The sequence below is a fragment of the Canis lupus genome, chromosome 10, assembly GCF_048164855.1.
Source record: "Canis lupus baileyi chromosome 10, mCanLup2.hap1, whole genome shotgun sequence".
In the NCBI taxonomy this organism is placed as follows: Eukaryota; Metazoa; Chordata; class Mammalia; order Carnivora; family Canidae; genus Canis; species Canis lupus.
This window is the reverse complement of record NC_132847.1, coordinates 34,697,318-34,715,373: the sequence shown is the minus strand read 5'-3', so window position 1 is coordinate 34,715,373 and position 18,056 is coordinate 34,697,318. Positions and strand designations below refer to the sequence as shown.

The 18,056-nt window shown below is 39.8% G+C and overlaps 1 protein-coding gene and 1 long non-coding RNA gene across 3 annotated transcripts in view; one reads left to right on the top strand and one right to left on the bottom strand.

Annotated features, from left to right (window-relative positions):
* The window catches only part of LURAP1L (leucine rich adaptor protein 1 like), a 49,355-nt gene extending 38,727 nt beyond the window's left edge, over nucleotides 1–10,628 (bottom strand). Inside the window, exon 1 of the mRNA XM_072841353.1 lies at nucleotides 9,603–10,628. Within this exon, the coding sequence (XP_072697454.1) occupies nucleotides 9,603–9,920 (318 nt within the window). The 5' untranslated portion in view covers nucleotides 9,921–10,628. The remainder of the gene's footprint in view (nucleotides 1–9,602) is intronic.
* The window catches only part of LOC140640912 (uncharacterized), a 123,795-nt gene that overhangs the window by 75,281 nt on the left and 30,458 nt on the right, over nucleotides 1–18,056 (top strand). The gene's annotated exons all lie outside the window — the stretch shown is intronic.

Here is an 18,056-nt window from a genome sequence, read left to right as displayed (position 1 = left end):
TCATAAGAGTTCCATTTTAAAATTATACACACATGTAGCTTACCAAATATGTATCTATAATTATAGCTAAAGGTATACAAGAAACTATAGGTATGCTTGCATATGTTCAGGAAATCTTCAGGATACATAAAATATTACTCATAGTAGTTATCTTTAGGAAGTAAAAATTGGTAAAAGGGAGGTAGATCTCTGAATTTAGCAGCCTTGAAAGTTGAGCTTCATCACCAGGAGGAGAGAAATTTCCTTCTCAACATTGATCTCAAGCTTTGTTTAGTTGATACTAAAACAACAATGTAAACAAGTTTTGCAACAGAAAAGAAAATGAGGGAACCTGCTAAAATAATAGCCTGTGCCAGAAATCAGAGTTCTAAGAGACATAGCTCACTGTTTTGGGATGTTGGTATTATAACATTTTTATGAATTTACTGATGGTATTAATACAGCAACAATTTTATTCTGCTCATCAAATATATGGAAAGTCCAAGACAATTCTGCTCACTTCAGGTACCCTAATTTAAAATACAAAGGAAAAAAGAACATTCTATAATTTTAATTACAAGTAGAAAATGCTAATAATATTTTAGTTCACACATAAACAAGCCATATTATCTAGCAAATTTAAAAATAAATATTCCACAAAGCTATGCTGATGGAAGAGGGGAAGGGACATGCCCTGTTCAATGTGTTGTGCCGGCTAGAACTTAGAAATAAGGAAAATAATTATCCTCTGAAAATCTGAAGTCAATCATAAGACATCAGAGGTCAGGTTAAGAACTCATTCCTAAAATCAGTCCAATATGACTATCTCCTGATTGATAGGACTAACATTTTGCATAATAAAATGTATCAGAATATAGATTGAACTGCAATGGCCATGCTGGCAGACCCAACCAAGTCAGTTATGAGAGAGTGCTGTCCTGAAGCTACCAAATGAAGCGAAGTGTCCAGCAGAGCCAGGACACAATCAAATTCCTATCTCATCCCTGCCCTGATTCCTTGTTTCTCCTATCATCTAGCTTTTCCACTGCATGGGACTGCAGAGAGAGGGCTTATTAGTCCATGACATATCATGGTTGTAGTTTTACACACATCATTTTCTTGTAAGAGTTTGAAAGATATTATTTCTTTAATTGAAATCTCAAATGTTCTGATTATGTCTAACCTCTTGGAATGGAATCTATTTTGTTATCATGAGGATTACAAAGTCAAAAAAAAATCTAAGAGGTTTTTGAGCCATGAAGACTGAAGATACACTAAATCCGTGTGATGCCCTTCTGTCTTCTCCATGCGGCATGGATCACCCTGTGCCATGTTAGCTTTTTGGTCCAACTTTTAGAGTTTTTAGTCATATTATTACCTGGAAAAAAATCTAAATAAGAAAATCATGTTACAGTGTTTCGTGATTAGGAGCAGCATATTCCAATTTGAAGACATTGTTATTTTTTGAACTGAAGAATGGCCTGATGAAGTCTTATTTCTATGAGAAGAATTTACTTTCTAAAAGAACTGTTAAAAGTTGGACAATCACTTATTATGAAAAGTGAAGCAATCACCTTTTCTTTTTGACTAGTAACTCATCAGGCTGCATATAGGAGAAGGGACAGAATAAGATAAAAATTGACAAGGTAAACATTTCTGAAGATATGTCAGGAGTCTGGTTATATGATCCAACATCCCATAGTGCCTATGTCATAAGTGGGTGAGGAGGGAGAAAGAAAAAATACATGAAAAGTGTTTAGGATACTAACTGGCATACCATAAACATCTAATAAATGTTAGGTAACAAATAGAACATTGTTATGCAAAATAAGGAAAATGAAATCCAAACATGCCAAATTTACATAAATGTGTATGTACCATATTTATGCCACCAAAGATGCAGTAAAAGAACTGATAGGATTCACACCAAACTGTCAGCAAATGGTTTCTTTTGGGTATGAAGTAATATGGAGGAGTGGTGTCAGGGGTAAGTAAAGGAGAACTTTTGTTTTTCTTCTTACAACATGTCTATATTTCTGGAAGTTTTATAATGAGAAAGCATATGTTTAACTTCTAAAAGGAAAGCGGTAACATTTTTTAAAAGGAATACCAAAAGATCCATTGGGAGGTGTGATGTAATGACTGTAAAAATGTTCATTCATAATAACTGGGCATGTTCCATGTTTATGTACATACAGTACAATTTGGGAGTGACTTGGATCCAGCATAGAGCCAGGCTCACAGAAATTCTTGTTTGAATGAATGGGTTGGGAAACCACATACAGTGACTTAGTCAAATTATCTAACCTCTGTAAAGAAAACACAGTTTTCTTCTCCGTAAAATGAACATAATAACAGCTATGTATAAAAATCTAGCTCAATGTTTAGCCCCTTTAAAAAATGAATCATTCAGGTTTTATTTTTGATGCTTAGACTGAAATGTTTGAAATGTTTGAAAATATAAACTTTTGTGTGAATTCTATAAATACAATTTACATCGGGCTCAATTTGAATCAGTGTGTTTCAACCACACAATCTGGGAAATCCCAGCACAGTGCAGTGCAGCTGGTTATCACTACCGAAAAGTAGGATAATAGAGCTCCTGTTAGAACAGCATTTTGAAGGTTCTGTTCAAATGGACACAAGATAGTGTCAGATTCCCAGTTTTCTAGTTCTTTCTATGAGTTATCTAAGATCCAACCTTGTCCTGAACAGAATATCTCAGGGAACAAAATGCTACTAGTTGTAAGCTTTTAAAACACTATGTTATGAATGCTATTGAGCTCTACCACTGAGTTCTGAGCCTTGAGCTGGTCCGGGGAGAGAGTCTTTCACTAGCAGGTTTTTTTTTTTTTTTTTTTTTTTTTTTGTGGATTCGGAAGAAGTATGTATGAAGATCTGGGTGAAGTGGCAAAAATGAAAGGGTACAGTTGCTGTGGACCAGGTGACTTTTGGATCTGTTCATTCAAGTCTTGACTGTTCCTAAGATAGAGATTATCCATAGATTCTTTTCTTCCTCGAGGGCTTACAGTAAAAGCATACAGTTTAACATGTTTAATGTTTTGAAAATCTGGAAGAGCAGATATATACATCTAATCTTAGGTGTCAACATTTGCATCAAGATAGTCTAAAGCATGGGAATAGTATAGTTATGGTTTAAAGCACAGATTCCAACTTCAACCTAGCTCAACCCCTTACTGTGTAGGCAATCTTAGGCATTAACAATAATCTGCAATGCTTTACCTATAAGCATTGGTAATATCTAATATCTACCTATAAGATAGATATTAAGTTATATTTAGTTAAGATTATTATAACGTTTCAGTAGGATAATGCATAAAAAATGTTTAACTGACCCAGTGCTTTGCCCATAGAAAGCTTTCATTGTAAGAAACCAAAATTAGTCTTAGTTCGTAGACTTACTAGTCAATACTGAAAATTAGGTTCCATAGCTCTTAAATCTAAGCTCCTATACTCTGCAGAGCACTTAGATCATAGTAGCTGCTTCATAAAAGCTAAGTCTAAAATCAAAATCAAGATTTCCAGTTGTACTGAAGCGAGGCAAAGCCCGTGAATATTCTTTTTTAACTTTTGTAAAGAAGCATAGTCTCTGTGGAACATGTGATGACGTGGGAAGTGCTATGATAGTCAAGTAAAGGAAATGCTTAATTTTTAATCAGTACCAAAACCACCTTGCCCATCTGTGGCTATTTGTGTAAGATCAACAGAACAGCTATGTCGTTGGCATGATACCACTACTATCATTGCCCTTACTATTTCTGACTGTCTATATAATCATTGATTTTCTTATATTATTTCAGTGGCTTCTGACAATGCCTTAATAGAGATGCTTTTATCCCTGTGTTAACAAGAAAACTGAGTCCTAGAGTGGTTATATAACTTGCTCAATGCCAGACAATGGTGAGTGAAAGAGCCAAGATTAGGAAGAGCACCACTGAGAACCAGGCAGGCCTCTGATCAGGGAAGGTGGGCTAAGAGTTTCCAGAGGGAGGGTGCAGGGCCTTGGCAGCCGACTGGGCCCTACTGGTTTGTATCTTGACTTGCTCTAGATTTGACTGGAACCTCAGCTCATCTAGCTCCAAACCCGCAAAAGTTCCACTAAACCAGAAGCCCACAATTTGAGTAGCAAAGAATAACCTTAAAGAAGAACAAAAGGAACATTTCTCAAAGAAAACCAACAAAAAAGTGTCAAGTTCTCAGGGACCCCAGAGACTCTAGCCATAAATCCCGGTTTCAGAAGTAGTATTTAAAAAAACCAACCAACAAACAAACAAAAAACCCTGAAGTCTTAACATCTGACAAATTCGTTTGTGATTTATTAACTACAAAACAGAAAGTTAAAGATATTTTTTGTGTGTGTGCTGTCATGGAAATGAGCATAATCAGTCTAAAAAAATCTCACAATATTTGTGGTGTCTCAAGATCAGGGCAGCATGCTTGTGCAACATGACTGGAATGGAAGGGAATTCTTTTTGGTCGGAAAGTGTTCTTCAAGTATGTACCAATAATTCAACATACATTCCTAGGCACAGGGCGGGGCTCCATCAGGTTTTGGAACTGTCACTGTTTTCAAGTTAGGTATAAATTCTCTAAATTGTGTCTCTGTGTTGCTAGCAAAATGACATTGCTACCTTTGTGTGCACTGCTGTCAGTTCTTGAGCCACTGTGTAAGGAAAGATGTTTCAACAAGATTTTTGTCAGACTTAAGTAAGTATAATAACACTGTGTGCATAATAACAGAAGCCATTATTAGGAATCAGTTTCCTCATCTCCTTGATGTCTTTATCCCTAATATTAAGCCCTTACTTAGCATCATCATCAGAACTTTTAAGTCTTTGTCCAAGATGCTGTCAAAAATTTCCTCAGCTTTACCTGTTCATCTCAACACTTATGTCTGATCTCTGCTATGGCATTGTGCACCTGCTGACATGCTAGCTTGTAATCTTTCTCTGGCCAAATTATATTCCTATTTTATCTTTTCTGCTATCTTGTGAACTCATCAAGGAAAGTACCTTCCACTTTACAGCTTCTCAATTATATACCTAAGGGTTTCTCTTAAATTTTTGTCCAACCCCCCAAAAATAGTTAATGATAAAATAGTAAAAATATTACTGAAACTACCTAGCTATAAAAAGTGACTGAATAATAGAACAAGTGATAGACATCTCCTAGCCTCTTCTGAAGCATATCCAAAGCAATTGTGAAGTTAATTTAATGTAATTATTTTCTGAGAGAATATAAGATAACGCTTATTTTTATTACAAAGTTAGCAAGCCATTTAACATGGGAGCAAAATATAGAAAAGATCAATAAAAGAAATTACCAAAAACCAAGTATAAACCTACCACTCATAAAAATTTTGACATTTTGATTTACGTTCTGCTAGTATCATGTGCATGTTTGTCTGAGAGTATGTGTATTTGTCTCATCCTGGGAATTGCCTAGAAAACTTTATTAAAGCAAGAGTTGAGGAACTGGGAAGGGTATTTGAATGCTTTAATAGTAAGAAAAGATAAGTAACTACCTTGAGATTGTTTATTGTATTAGATATATCATGCAACTGCTGTGCATTTGCCAAAAACACGAAAATCAGAACACGGTATTTCAATAGTAGTTTTCATAATGGCACTGTAACCTTTAGGTAGTAACCTGAAGATTAGTAATCATCCCAACATAATACAGAATCGATTGGAACCAGAATGTGGCATCAACGGTAGTATATACTTCATTCCAAACTACTCTTTGATTTTCTAAACAGTAATTATCAGGGAAGGCAAACTAGGGAGGGTGCATTAGACCCCTTTCAATTCCAGATTTTGATTCTTTAGCGATTGCCTTTGTCTTTGACAAATTTGAAATTTCTTTCAGAGAAAAATTGATGAAAATAAGTGTCACAGATGTACTGATATAACATTAAAAGTCTTTGAACATCTTTTAAGAATGCAATGTAAAATGTATGACTGAATGGTAAAACACAGGTTTTGATAGAGATTATTTACATTTATTGGAAAAATATTTTGGATATCATGGATATCAGAAAACTTAGAGTAATATTTCATAAGCAATGCTGAAAGTCCCATTTTTAAGAACATTTGTAAAAGGAGTCTTTGCATGGATGAAAACTATTGGGAACATGGGATAAAAGCTCCAGACATAGGATTGACTTTTTAAAGCAGCCATTGTATTGTATATTACCAAGGTCTAGCGATAGGTCTGCCACATAGTAGGCACTCAATAAATCACTGATTATTGAAAGAAACTGTATCTGCAACAACTCCGGACATGTATCCCCAGAGCTTCTTTTCTTGGTCCCTTAATACTCTAGGGGGTGCTGAGCTATCACACAGATTTACATGCAGATTGGAAGGGGGGGGGGCAGAGTACATGGAGTCAGATAAGAGTTCAACTTGTGATTCTATTCACTAATCAGCTGTGTGACTTTGGTCTGCTAAGCCACAATGGCCTTATTTGCAAAACATGGATGAAAATACTTCCTCTTTTCCAGTATGACTTTAGATTCAAATGATAACAAATATTAAAACACTCTGAACAGAAAGGTAGTGAACACATATTGGGCAGACTTTGTACATGAGGCATGACATCTCTTTCCAATTTCATTATAAATTTCCTGTGTATATCTTTGCATTTGTCTATTGAATTATCAAATTTCCTTATCTATAAATTAAAAATAAAAATGCTTACATACTGGGAAAATCTGTCTCCTCCCCCAAACATCCTGATCATTACCTTAAGTGGGCCTCTTGTACCAAATGCATGCCTGCAAATTTTCTTTTCTAATATATTCCTTCCCACAAGCTTTATCATATATGGTGCTATTTATGTTGTTAACAAGGGTTGCACCATTAAGAAGTCTGGCTACAGAAATAGTTTCTCTCCATTCTTCAATCTCTTTCAAGTTGCCTTTTTTTACAACTGCATCTCTCAGACCCCTAAGAGCATCGGTTGTAACATCACAAATAAGGGTGAAGGAAATTCTCCATGAAGGCATAAAAGTTGATGAGAGACAATGATGAAGTCATGTGTATATAAGGAACTTTGTGTAAGACTGCCTCCCTGCAAGTCTATGCAATATTGTGTCGATGGTATACACATCCATCTAATAGGAAAAGAAGGGAGACTTAATTCCTGAAAGTCTCTAGAAAGGTTTGTGCCTGGCTCAGGTGTTTCTCAGAAAAGAGTTCTGAGGGCAGGCCAAGCCTGGTAATTCCGGACAATCCAGAACAATCTGTGGACAACTAGAAGTAATAAACGTGAAATGTGGGGTCACGCATCATACCAAGAAGGTTAACTCAGTGCCCATAGTATACGGCAGAAAAGAACGTAAAAATCACACTTAAGAGGTCATATTCCACTCTGGTTCTCTAACTTCTCTACATGGGGATGCGAGGAGGAGACAGGAGACAGGAAGAATGGCAGAACTGCATCTGTTCAGTGTTTATAACAAAACTGCCAAGTCTACATAAAAACAAATCTGTTGCTTCCCAGTTATGCTGAAGCTGGGGTTTTTAGCACCCAAAAGAGTCGTGTAAAATGGGGTAAACCAGTCTCACTGGCAGAGGAATGTACCTGTCTCAATCTCTTCTCTAAAGTCCCATGGCTAATGCTCTTATTTTCCCAATGGAGACCTTCAGTGGAGCCCAAAGTTGAGCACAAAACATCTGTTTGGCATAAATTCTCCTGCAGCTACTGATGCTTCACATAGAAGATATAACAAAACGGTCAATTTAGCAATTTGCTGCTGTTATTGTGGTGGTTTCTATCTGCTTTTTAAAAATGCATTTATTAATATACGCTAAACACACACAGCAAGCTCTGGCTTGGAGAGACAGAGTTTTATGTGTCTATGATATTTTCATCACGAAAAACAGAGTAAGTCTAGAAACTGTCCTTAGTTGAAAATAACCGGATTTTTCCCTGTATGGAGTTCTTCAACACACTTGGTTTTATTTACTACAAATAATAAGTGGCAAATGAGTGCAAGAGATTTGAGAGCCCTAAACAGACAACCTCCTTGACTTTTTCATTTTGTATTTTCAGCCCCCATAGTAAATGCTTAATAAGGACTTTTTGAATAACTAAGATACAGAACCTGTGTGGATTTAGACAGGGAAACATGAATATGTAACAAAATAATTTGCATTGCACCTGGTGTATGAATATATACACACAAATGCACATGTGCATCCACATCTATAGACTTATACAGGCAAAGGTGTATGTGTGTATGATTTGCTTTCAACAGTTAACCATTCCAAATAGGAAGAAAACAGCTACCTGAGACATAAAACTAAAGTCCCCCAGGAGACCAACGTTAAAGGTCTTGAGATGGGCTTTTAGAGTGACATCCTGGGACCTGTATGTAGGCTACACAGTGAAAATTCTGAACACAGGACATGATCTCTGAAGACTGGCTTTGTACACTTATATATTTGCCAAGATTACTCTATGCTGTGGAATTCATTACCTCCAGAGTGTTCCAAATGCAGAGAAAGAGAAACTAAGGAAAACACCCAGGGTTACTTACTTTTAATGCAAGGCCCTAGCAGACAGGAGGATCCTTTCATGTAGAAAAGCCTCACCATCCTCTGGGGTGACTGAGACCCCTGTTGCAACTTTGCTCCACTCCAGGCTGGGAGGAAATGCTGTTGCTTGGTGGTTATTTTCTTCAAAGGATTTGGGAAGGAATTATTTCCTCCATCCAGTTCATTGTACAAATAAACCGAGGCTCACAGAGGCCAAGGGACTTGCCCCAGAACTCTTGGCCAGTAAATAAGTTTTTCCGTTTAAGTACATCCGGAATAACAAAAGGATTCTCCGACCCAGTACTAGTCTCATTGTCCTACTCCTAAGGTAATGTTTACAAGCGGCACCGAAAACAACTGCAGATCGAGGACTGAGGGGGGAAGGGTCGGAAGTGGTCATTAGCAAATTCCTGGGCCTGGGGATCACCTGCTTGCTAGGATCAAAACAGTCCAGCCAGCTATTCCCCAGGACATCAAGGACGAGCGGGCCATTGTTTTCAGAGCCAGCTGTGGAGAGGCAGCTTACCAGTGGCCTTGGAACAGCTGCGCCCGCTGCGCCCGCTGCGCCCGCTGCGCCCGCTGCACCAAGAGGGGGGGCGCGGGGGTGGGGGCAGTGGTGGCCGAGCGAGCTGGGAAGGATCGCTGGCAGGGAGGGACCCTGCCTCGCCACCTCTGGGCAAACCGGGAAGTGTTTTTGCTGAAGCGCAAAGGGCCGAGCCACCTTTCGAACCGAAAGAGTGAAGGGCACACAGCAGGCCCCAGAGGGCCTTAGTGACCGCAAACCCTCGGCGGCCAGGGGGCTCCGGCGGCTGCGGACCTGCAGCTCAATGGTCGGAGCCCGAAGCACAGAGTCGGCGCGATCGTAGAGTACGCCGAGCAAAACAGGCTCTGCCGTCCCGGCACACCGTGAGCGAGCAACGTCCGGGGTGAACGAGCCCCCCCGCCCCCCGCCCCGACGCGCGCCCCCCGCGCCCCGCGCTCAGCCCTGCAGCCTCCGCCGCGCTCCGTCTCCCGCCGGGGGCCCGGCCCTCCTCCCCGCAGCTGGCGCACCGCACTCACCATCTCCTGCCTGAGGAAGTGCAGCTTGGTTTCCAGCCTCTCCAGGGCGCTGCAGGGGCTGCGACGTGGGGAGCCGGAGGTTGGAGAGGACGAGGAGGAGGACGGCAGGGAGGGGGGGAAGCTGCAGCTGCTGCTGCTGCTGCTGCTGCTGCTGCAGCCGCCGCCGCCGCCGCCGCCGCCGCTCCCCCCGCAGGGGTCCCTGTCCCCTTCCAGGGGAGCCGGCTCCTCCCCGCGGAGCGAGCGCACTAGGCTCTCGGGTACTTTGCGCCCCAGCTTCAGCTCGATGTCTCTGAGGTCTGGCAGCGGGCCGTCTTCCATGACTTTTCAAGAACGAGGATGATGGTAATGAAACGCAGCGCACGGGAGGCAGCAGCGGCCTCGAAGTCTGCGGCGAAATGAGCGAACCCCTCCCGGCGCCTGGGGCTCTGTCCTCGGCGGAGGGAGCGCCCCGGCCGCCCCGTAACCGCCTGCGCTGCGCCGCGCCGCTGTCAACCCCGAGACCCGCACCGGACCCGGCGGGTCGCAGCCGCGGTCGCGCGGGTGCTGTGGCTCCTCCGACACTTACTAGGGTTTCAGAGATCGCTTCAGCCTCGTCCTCTTTGGCCACCCCACTGCCGAGTTGAGTTCATTGATATTGCAGGGAGGAGAAAAATCCAAGCATTATAAACCAAAAGAAAAGAGAGGGGAACGAAGTCTGTTTGGGCTTTTTGGGGGGGTGGGGGGTGGAAATTCGCTTTATAAAACTGTCCGTTCACATCTCGGCATCATTCATGATTGCCCATCTGGTACCACGCGACACAAAGTAATGATGTGGCCACACTCCAGGGTCGTTTCATTTTCCAGCCATATGTCTCCAAGCTTTCGGAATATCCTGGATTGTCAGAAATAATCCCTGGTCAGTGATAGAGGAGGTCGGTCGTGTGCATGGACGCATGAAAGAGACGGTTAGCTTAGCAGGAGTTTAAGGGCTTCCTTGTTGTAGCAGAAATGCCCTTCTTCTCATTTAGGCAGTTTGATCCAAGTCATTGTGTTCCTCCCAGCCCTGGAAACTTTAAACTCCGCTGGCAGGTGGACCAAACCGGGGCCAACCCTTGTACCGTATATCACAGGAAAGAAGAGCAACAGAAATTTTCTCACCCCGTTGCCAGCCGCAGTTTCAGTGAGCTGCTGTACTTGGGAGTACCTAAGACCGGTGTTAGATTTTCAGTTTTCCTGGTGAAATTGCCTGGTAGCCGCAGCCTTCAAAACAGTTTACAAAAGTTGGAGAAAGAAGATTGACTTTAAATGTAGTGGCATTCCTCACCCCCTGTCTTCCTATAGAGCACAAGTCTGGCTTCTAGAAGCCTCTCCCACTTTCTACACTAGTAAAAAGTGAAAGTTTCACCAAAAGTTCAATAAGAATGTACAGCCAAAATGAATTATCTTCCCCAATATTACAGTATTTCACTGCAAGACGTGAAGAATTATGCAGCCGGAATAATTTATATGGCTACGGAGGTAGGGATGGATTTTTTTTTTTAAGATTTTATTTATTTATTCATGAGAATACACAGAGAGGAGAGAGAGAGGCAGAGGGAGAAGCAAGCTCCATGCAGGGGGCCTGACGTGGGACTCGATCCCAGGTCTCCAGGATCATGCCCTGGGCTGAAGGCGGCACTAAACCGCTGAGCCACCCGGGCTGCCCAGGGATGGATTTTTAAAAGGGAGAAGTTGCTGAGACACTTTTAATTACAGAGACAAAAAGTATTGGCCAGATCTAGCGAAAAAGTTGTCTTTGGTACTTTATCTATTTTTTCCCAACAATTTGAAGAGACTCAAAGCATACAATTTTATGAGATACTTCTACCAAGTAAGTTACAATGAGCTACAGAGATTATAGGTCTGACTCAATGGTGAGTTTGCGTTAATAATCTTCAAGTAGAGGATACTGTTTTCAATTTAGTAAACTCTAATTTGGGGATTCCATTGGAATATTTGAAAAATATAAGATCCTCTATTTTCAGGACAAATAAGTATTTGTGTTCTTGGTCCTTCATGGGCTCCATTCCCAAACGTCACTCAGGTTTTATACTCAGCCCATAGATACATTTCAGAGTGTGTTCTCCATATAGCCTCATCTAGGAATTATAAGGATAGGGAACATGCATGGGCCATCAGAATGAAATATTTCATGTCAGGGAGAAAATTGCTAAAGTTCCCTTTTCAGCATGCCAGAAATTTCTGTTATTTCTCAGTCTTAGAAATCAATGAAGAAAATAGTTATAAATGAAGTGGCCCATTTTAAAGTTGGAATAACCATTTATAGAATCAAAGGAGAACAATGCTAAATCTCAACTCACTGATAAAACAACATGCTTTGTCCTAAATTTGGAAAACCACACCTGCATTGGGTAAGAATTGCACTGTGACAGATAATCATGGAAGGCTTGCATTTCAATCCAGAGCAGTTTGTGGGGCAGCCTGTGTGGCTCAGCGGTTTAGCCCCGCCTTCAGCCCAGGGCCTGATCCTGGAGAACCAGGATGGACTCCCAGGTCAGGCTCCCTGCACAGAGCCTGCTTCTCCCTCTGCCTGTGTCTCTGCTTCTCTCTTTCTCTTTCTGTATCTCTCATGAATAAATAAATAAAATCTTAAAAAAGCAGTTTGTGTGTGTGTGTGTGTGTGTGTGTGTTTCAAACCCTTAAAAAGTTCAGCATAGGGCTGGCTGGTTGAGAAGAGGATCTCACAAACACAATAGCTAGTTTGCACTTGGTCAATAAAAAAGTGTATTGTCAAATTATCAATAGAACTGTCCAAAAAGGGAATACCTCCTTTGCTATGAGTCACAGACAGTAAAATTAGTATTTGATACTGAAATTGATAACTCAAAATTAGGAAATTTTTTTTCACTTTGAATGCCTACAGAGAAAACTCCTCAGAAAATAAAAATAAGGCCTGAATGCATCCAGCATCAGCTTACTGGGCTTCTTTAGATTCAAGATAACCTAGAATGTTCTTAAGGATCTGGATGGTCAGCTTTTCTCTGTAGCTCTAAGGCAGAAGGGTGGGAGAGAAATTGAAAACATTAATTTAGAGAGTTAGAAACAGATCCTGGAAGAATTGAAACTTTGGTAAGGACTGACAAAATATGAAAGACAGCAGATTCCAGTTTACAGATAGATAAAAAAACCCTCAAAGACAAAGAATAGTACCAGATTCTCTGATAACTCACAAAGGTATGCTGTAGGTTTTTTTTTTTTATCATTTATGAAACGTAATTATTCCCTATGGTTTATAAAGCATGAAATTTCTCTCTGTAGTCACCCTCATTTTTTATTCTTGTTACAAAATAAATCTGGTCTCATTAAGAAAGCTTGTATATAAAGCAATATTTTGTGCCAGTGCAATGTAAAACAAATGCAAACATTTAAGAAAAGCTGTTATGTCGAGCCTTTCAAAATTTCCCAGTTAACGGCTTATGACATTTTAGTTTAAAGTAGAGACATTTTGGGGCGCCTTGGTGGCTCAGTTGGTTAAGCTTTCGCTTTCAGCTCAGGTTATGATCTCAGGGCCCTGGGATCCAGCCCTGCACTGGGAGCCTGCCTCTGCCTCTCCCTCTGCCCACCCCTGCCCCACCTGCTCATGCTCTCTCTCTCTCTCTCAAATAAATAAAGAAACTCTTTTAAAAAATGGAGACATTTTTTATGCCAAAGTGCTAATTTTCAAAACAGAATCACAGAACTGTTATTAGGCTTCTTATAGATTATGTTAACTCTGTCATTACTGCTTTATGTGATCTGGTCTGAGACATTCCTTACCCAAAATGTTAAAAAAGAGGGTCTTTATTTTTTAATCTTTGGGTCTTGAGGATATTTCTCCTATCATTAAAAAAAAAAAAAGAAGAAGTGTGAGAGATCTAACCACTTGCTAACCTTGTCAGTTAGCCTTGTATGTTAATTACACATCTTGATTTGCGGAATTAGCTGTCAAGAATTTTTCAGTAGTGGGTCTAACATGGGGGTCTGGGGTGACAGTGAGGTCATCATAAAATGAAAGAGAAAGAACAGTGAGAAATAGGGAAAAATCTCTTCTGGATAACCTTTTTGTATCTCCCTAGCTCTCTTAACAGCATTCCCTCCCTGCTCCTGACCTTCTTGTCCATTTCCAAATACATGTTTCCCCAAGCCTAATCTACTGAAAAGTAAAATTATAAAAATAGCTTTTCTGTTATTTATTTGTGCCATAACTTTTTAGATCCAAACTACTTTATTATATGCTTCCTTTTCTGACTGCCTCAAGTGTGAATTGGATTTTTCTATTTAGAATGCCTAAGAAATCTAAGAATGAGTGTTAAACTATGGAGAATAAGAGACTGATTTTCCTTCTCAGTTGGATTGTGTTCACAGAAAATGAAAGAGAACCTCTTATTTATCATTACAAAACAAAGCAAAGCAAAACAAAAAGAAACGTAGTGGCTAATTAAATGGGAACATTGTTGGACTCAGATGACAGGTTTGAAAAGAAAGCCACAGTCGCAGAAACAGAGTGATGTGATGCACTTCACACATTCCACACTTAGAACGCTTCCTGGTATGAGACATAGTACTTTCAGCAAAAGTAGACTCAGCAAGACTCTGCATGGTGTGAGTAATGCCACTCCTTAATCTGCTGCTGGCATTGTGGCTAAAAGAAGAAAGGCCTTCCACCTTCTCTCTGGCACTGATGGAAAGTTTGCAGCATTCCCAACTGCTGGCAGAGAGTTCAAGCACGAGGGCAGAGTCTCTAACCCGAGACTTCACTTCCCACAGTGCGGAATAATAGCAAGCAGCCAACAGCCTCAAATTATGCTTAAGATTTTTAGGAAGTACCTATTTCATGGTATCGGATTCTTTGAATTTGTGTTTAAGTGTGTAGAGCTGCTGTTCCTATAAATCTTTTTGTTCAGCTGATGAACTGTTTAACAAGGAAGATGTCATAGCAAAACTAAAGAATGTTGATCTTATCCATACACAATGGAGTTATAGATCTGCTAAAGCTGTGAAACTTTACCCTGCCTGTTTATAGTCATTAAATTCAAATGTAATTTTGTAACTGGGTTGGGTCTGTTTTACTAAGTAAAGCCATCTAGTTTGTTACCAACTTGAGCAACTTATACATGTGTATGCCATGTATATCGCCCTATCATCTATCTATCTATCTATCTATCTATCTATCTATCTATCTATCTATCTATTTATCTATCTATCTATCTACCTATCTATCTGAAATGTCTCTCCCTAAGGAGCACAGATCCTTTAAATAGTACTCTGATTGGAATCTAATTAATATTTATAATCACAGCTAAACACTTCCCTGAGAGATTTAGTAGACAATACTAAAAGTAGGTCACCAGCATCTAAGTCTGCTTTATCCCCTCTTCACAATCCCTGTCAAATCTCTCTGTCTTCATTATTTGTAATAGAGTCCTTTATTTGATTTTACTTGCTTTCCTTGCTTTTCTGAATTCCTAATGAAAGGTGCAGAGCAGGGCCCAGAAAAGTCCATCAAATCTCTTTGGAGAAGCTAACCTTGGTTGGTTCTTCTGTAGCCGTTCCAGTCTGGCCTATAGAATGGAGTGACAGGATATTTCAGTGGTGTGCTGATAAACATTTACAACTAGTTCTCTGAAAATATAAAAATAACTGATTTGTAGCTTTTGACAGTCTTAATGGTGTAAATATTCTCACTATGACAGATTTCAAGCTTCCAGTATGAGTTGGTAAAGGATGGGCACTGGCACAGTGCTCTAATAGTATTTACACCATACAGATACATTAGACATGGGTAGCCTCAAGAGCATAGATTGTAGTAAAATGTAGTCAAATAATTAGGAAGGGATGCATTTTGATTATTTATTACCTTCGTTTTAGCATAAGTTGCCTAATTTAAAGCTTATACAGTGTAATTTTTGAAATCATGGATGTGTCTAGCAATCAAGTTGCAAAATACCTAAAAATTTAACAATTTGCTCCTGAAAACTTATATGGGATACTTCTATTGCATGTCTGGTTCATAAAATATTGCAAGATGATCATTAATTATAGTTAAGAAAGGAAATAAAAGGGGCACCTGGGTGGCTCAGTTGGTTAGGCATCTGCCTTTGGCTCAGGTCAGGAGCCCGGGGTCCTGGGATGGAGCCCTACATAAGGTTCTCTGCTCAGCGGAGAGCCTGCTTCTCCCTCTGCCTGCTGCTCCCCCTGCTTGTGCTCTCTCGCTCTCACTCTCAGACTCTCCGACAAATAAATAAATATATATATTTTTTAAAGCAAAGAAATAAAAACTTCAAAGTCAGAAAAAGCAGTGTAGTTTAAGGTCAAAAGGTTGAGCAAAGTGATACTTGGGAAAATGGGTCCCAAAGTCAGAAGCAGGAAAATTAGGGAACTCATAAAACTGTGTCTGGTCCTTTCCTGGGGGCTGCCATAGCAAGATACCACAAATCTAAAGTGTGACTTAAAACAAGAGAAATGAAAAAAACAAACAACAACAACAACAACAACAACAACAACAACAAAAAAAAAAAACAGAAATGCAGTTCTGGAGATGAGAAGTCCAATATCAAGATGTTGACAGGGCCATGTTTTCTCTAAAGCCTTAGGGAAGGATCCAGCCTCACCCCTTGTGGCTTTTGCTTCCCAAGTATTCCTTTGTTTGTGGCAGCATAGTTCCAACCTCTGCCTGCATCCTCACAAGGCTGTCTTCCCTCTGTGTCTAAGCCCCAATTTTTCTCTCCTCCTAAGGGCACAGGTCATATTGGGTTAAGGGCCCTCCCTACTCCAATATATCTTAACTTAGCAATTAAAACTACAAGAGCCCCAGTCCCAAGTGAAGTCACCTTCTAAGGTAGCATAGAGTTAGGATTTCAACATATCTTTTTGGATGGAGACACAATTCAACTCATAATGTTGTGGTGTTTGGTCGTGGAGGTTCACCTCAGACATGAGGTTGTGAATAAAAAGAAAGAACTGGCACATTCTTTTTAGTTGCTATCCTTTTTATATTTGGCAGTGCTATAGAGGCAGCCCTGAAGGCGTAAAGCCACAGGGAAGAAATAGACAACAGACTGTCTCAATCAGGCAATATGCATTAAAACTGACAGTCTAATTTACTCTTTTATTATTAATCACCTGTAAGTTAGATATTAATAGCTGTTAGGTTTTTTTTTTTAAGTATGGTTTTATAGGCTGGAAAACTTTGATCACAGAAACAGCCTTATCCTGCAATCCAGTGGCATAGTCATGGACATAAATCATATAATCGACCTTTGATATCTTTCACCAAATATCTTGATGGTTTCTAAAATTGAATTTGAGGTAGGCTCTAATAATATTATAGTATAAAAAACTAAGATAAACATGAAAAACCCAAAGAAATATGCTATTTCTATGTCTTGGTTTAAAGGCAATCTTATGAATTTGCTTTGAACATGTCTTGACAGATCTTATTTGAAGCATTGATTTTTTAACAGCATGGAAGCCAAACATATTGAACTAGAACCCCAGTGAGGGTAGAGAAAAGCAATGTTGAAGACTCGCAGAGAAGACTGTATCTAAGAAGGATAGCGAGAACTATGAGTTTCCACAAGGGTTTTGAGATATATATATATATGTGTATATATATCTCACATGCTGTAGAATTCCCACCTTTGGGATCAATTCCCGTTTCTGGTGATGTTTTATGAATAGCTCATTTCCTGTCCATATTTTAGGCTTCTGGCTTCTCCTTATTCTTGGTGTTACAGGTATAGAAGGAAAGGTCACACTGGCTTTCAGAAGTCTTGGGAGGGAGAAAATGAGGGATGAAAGTTTTTACGTGTTTTTTTAACCTTAAAAAAAGATCACAAAGATTCTATATAAAGGCACACATGACTTCGCATTATTTGGGCATTAAAACTCAAAAACTTCCCATGTTAGAATTGCAAACCTTAGTCTTACAGCTTAAGAGGATTACTGGACAGTTGAAAGTTAGCCTTCTTAAGCTATTAACTAGTGTTGCTGCATTGGAGAGAATGAAAGAGTGAGACCGAGGATGTGATTTTCTTTCAGAAGTAGGTGGGATTCAATGAGAGTACTTTTGTGACCATAATGAGACAGATTGAGTATGTGCATCTTATATAAAAGATAAATACTATAATGATGTCCTCAAAATATTAAGGCAGATAGTTACTGGTTATTATAACCATTTGAGGAATCAGCAAGAACCTTTAGAAACAGAAAAATACTTTAAATCAAAATAGCACCAATCACAATGATAAAATAAAGTGAGAGAAACTCTGAAAATACTGGCTATAAGAGAAGCTGTGATGTATTAAACGTTATGATGGACTCTTTACATGGTTTATGTCATTGGATCTTCCAGACACAAATGTTACCAATCCTACTTTCATAAGATTAATTTGAAGCTCCAAGGGGTGAAGCTGCTTCCCCAATTCTACACTGGCA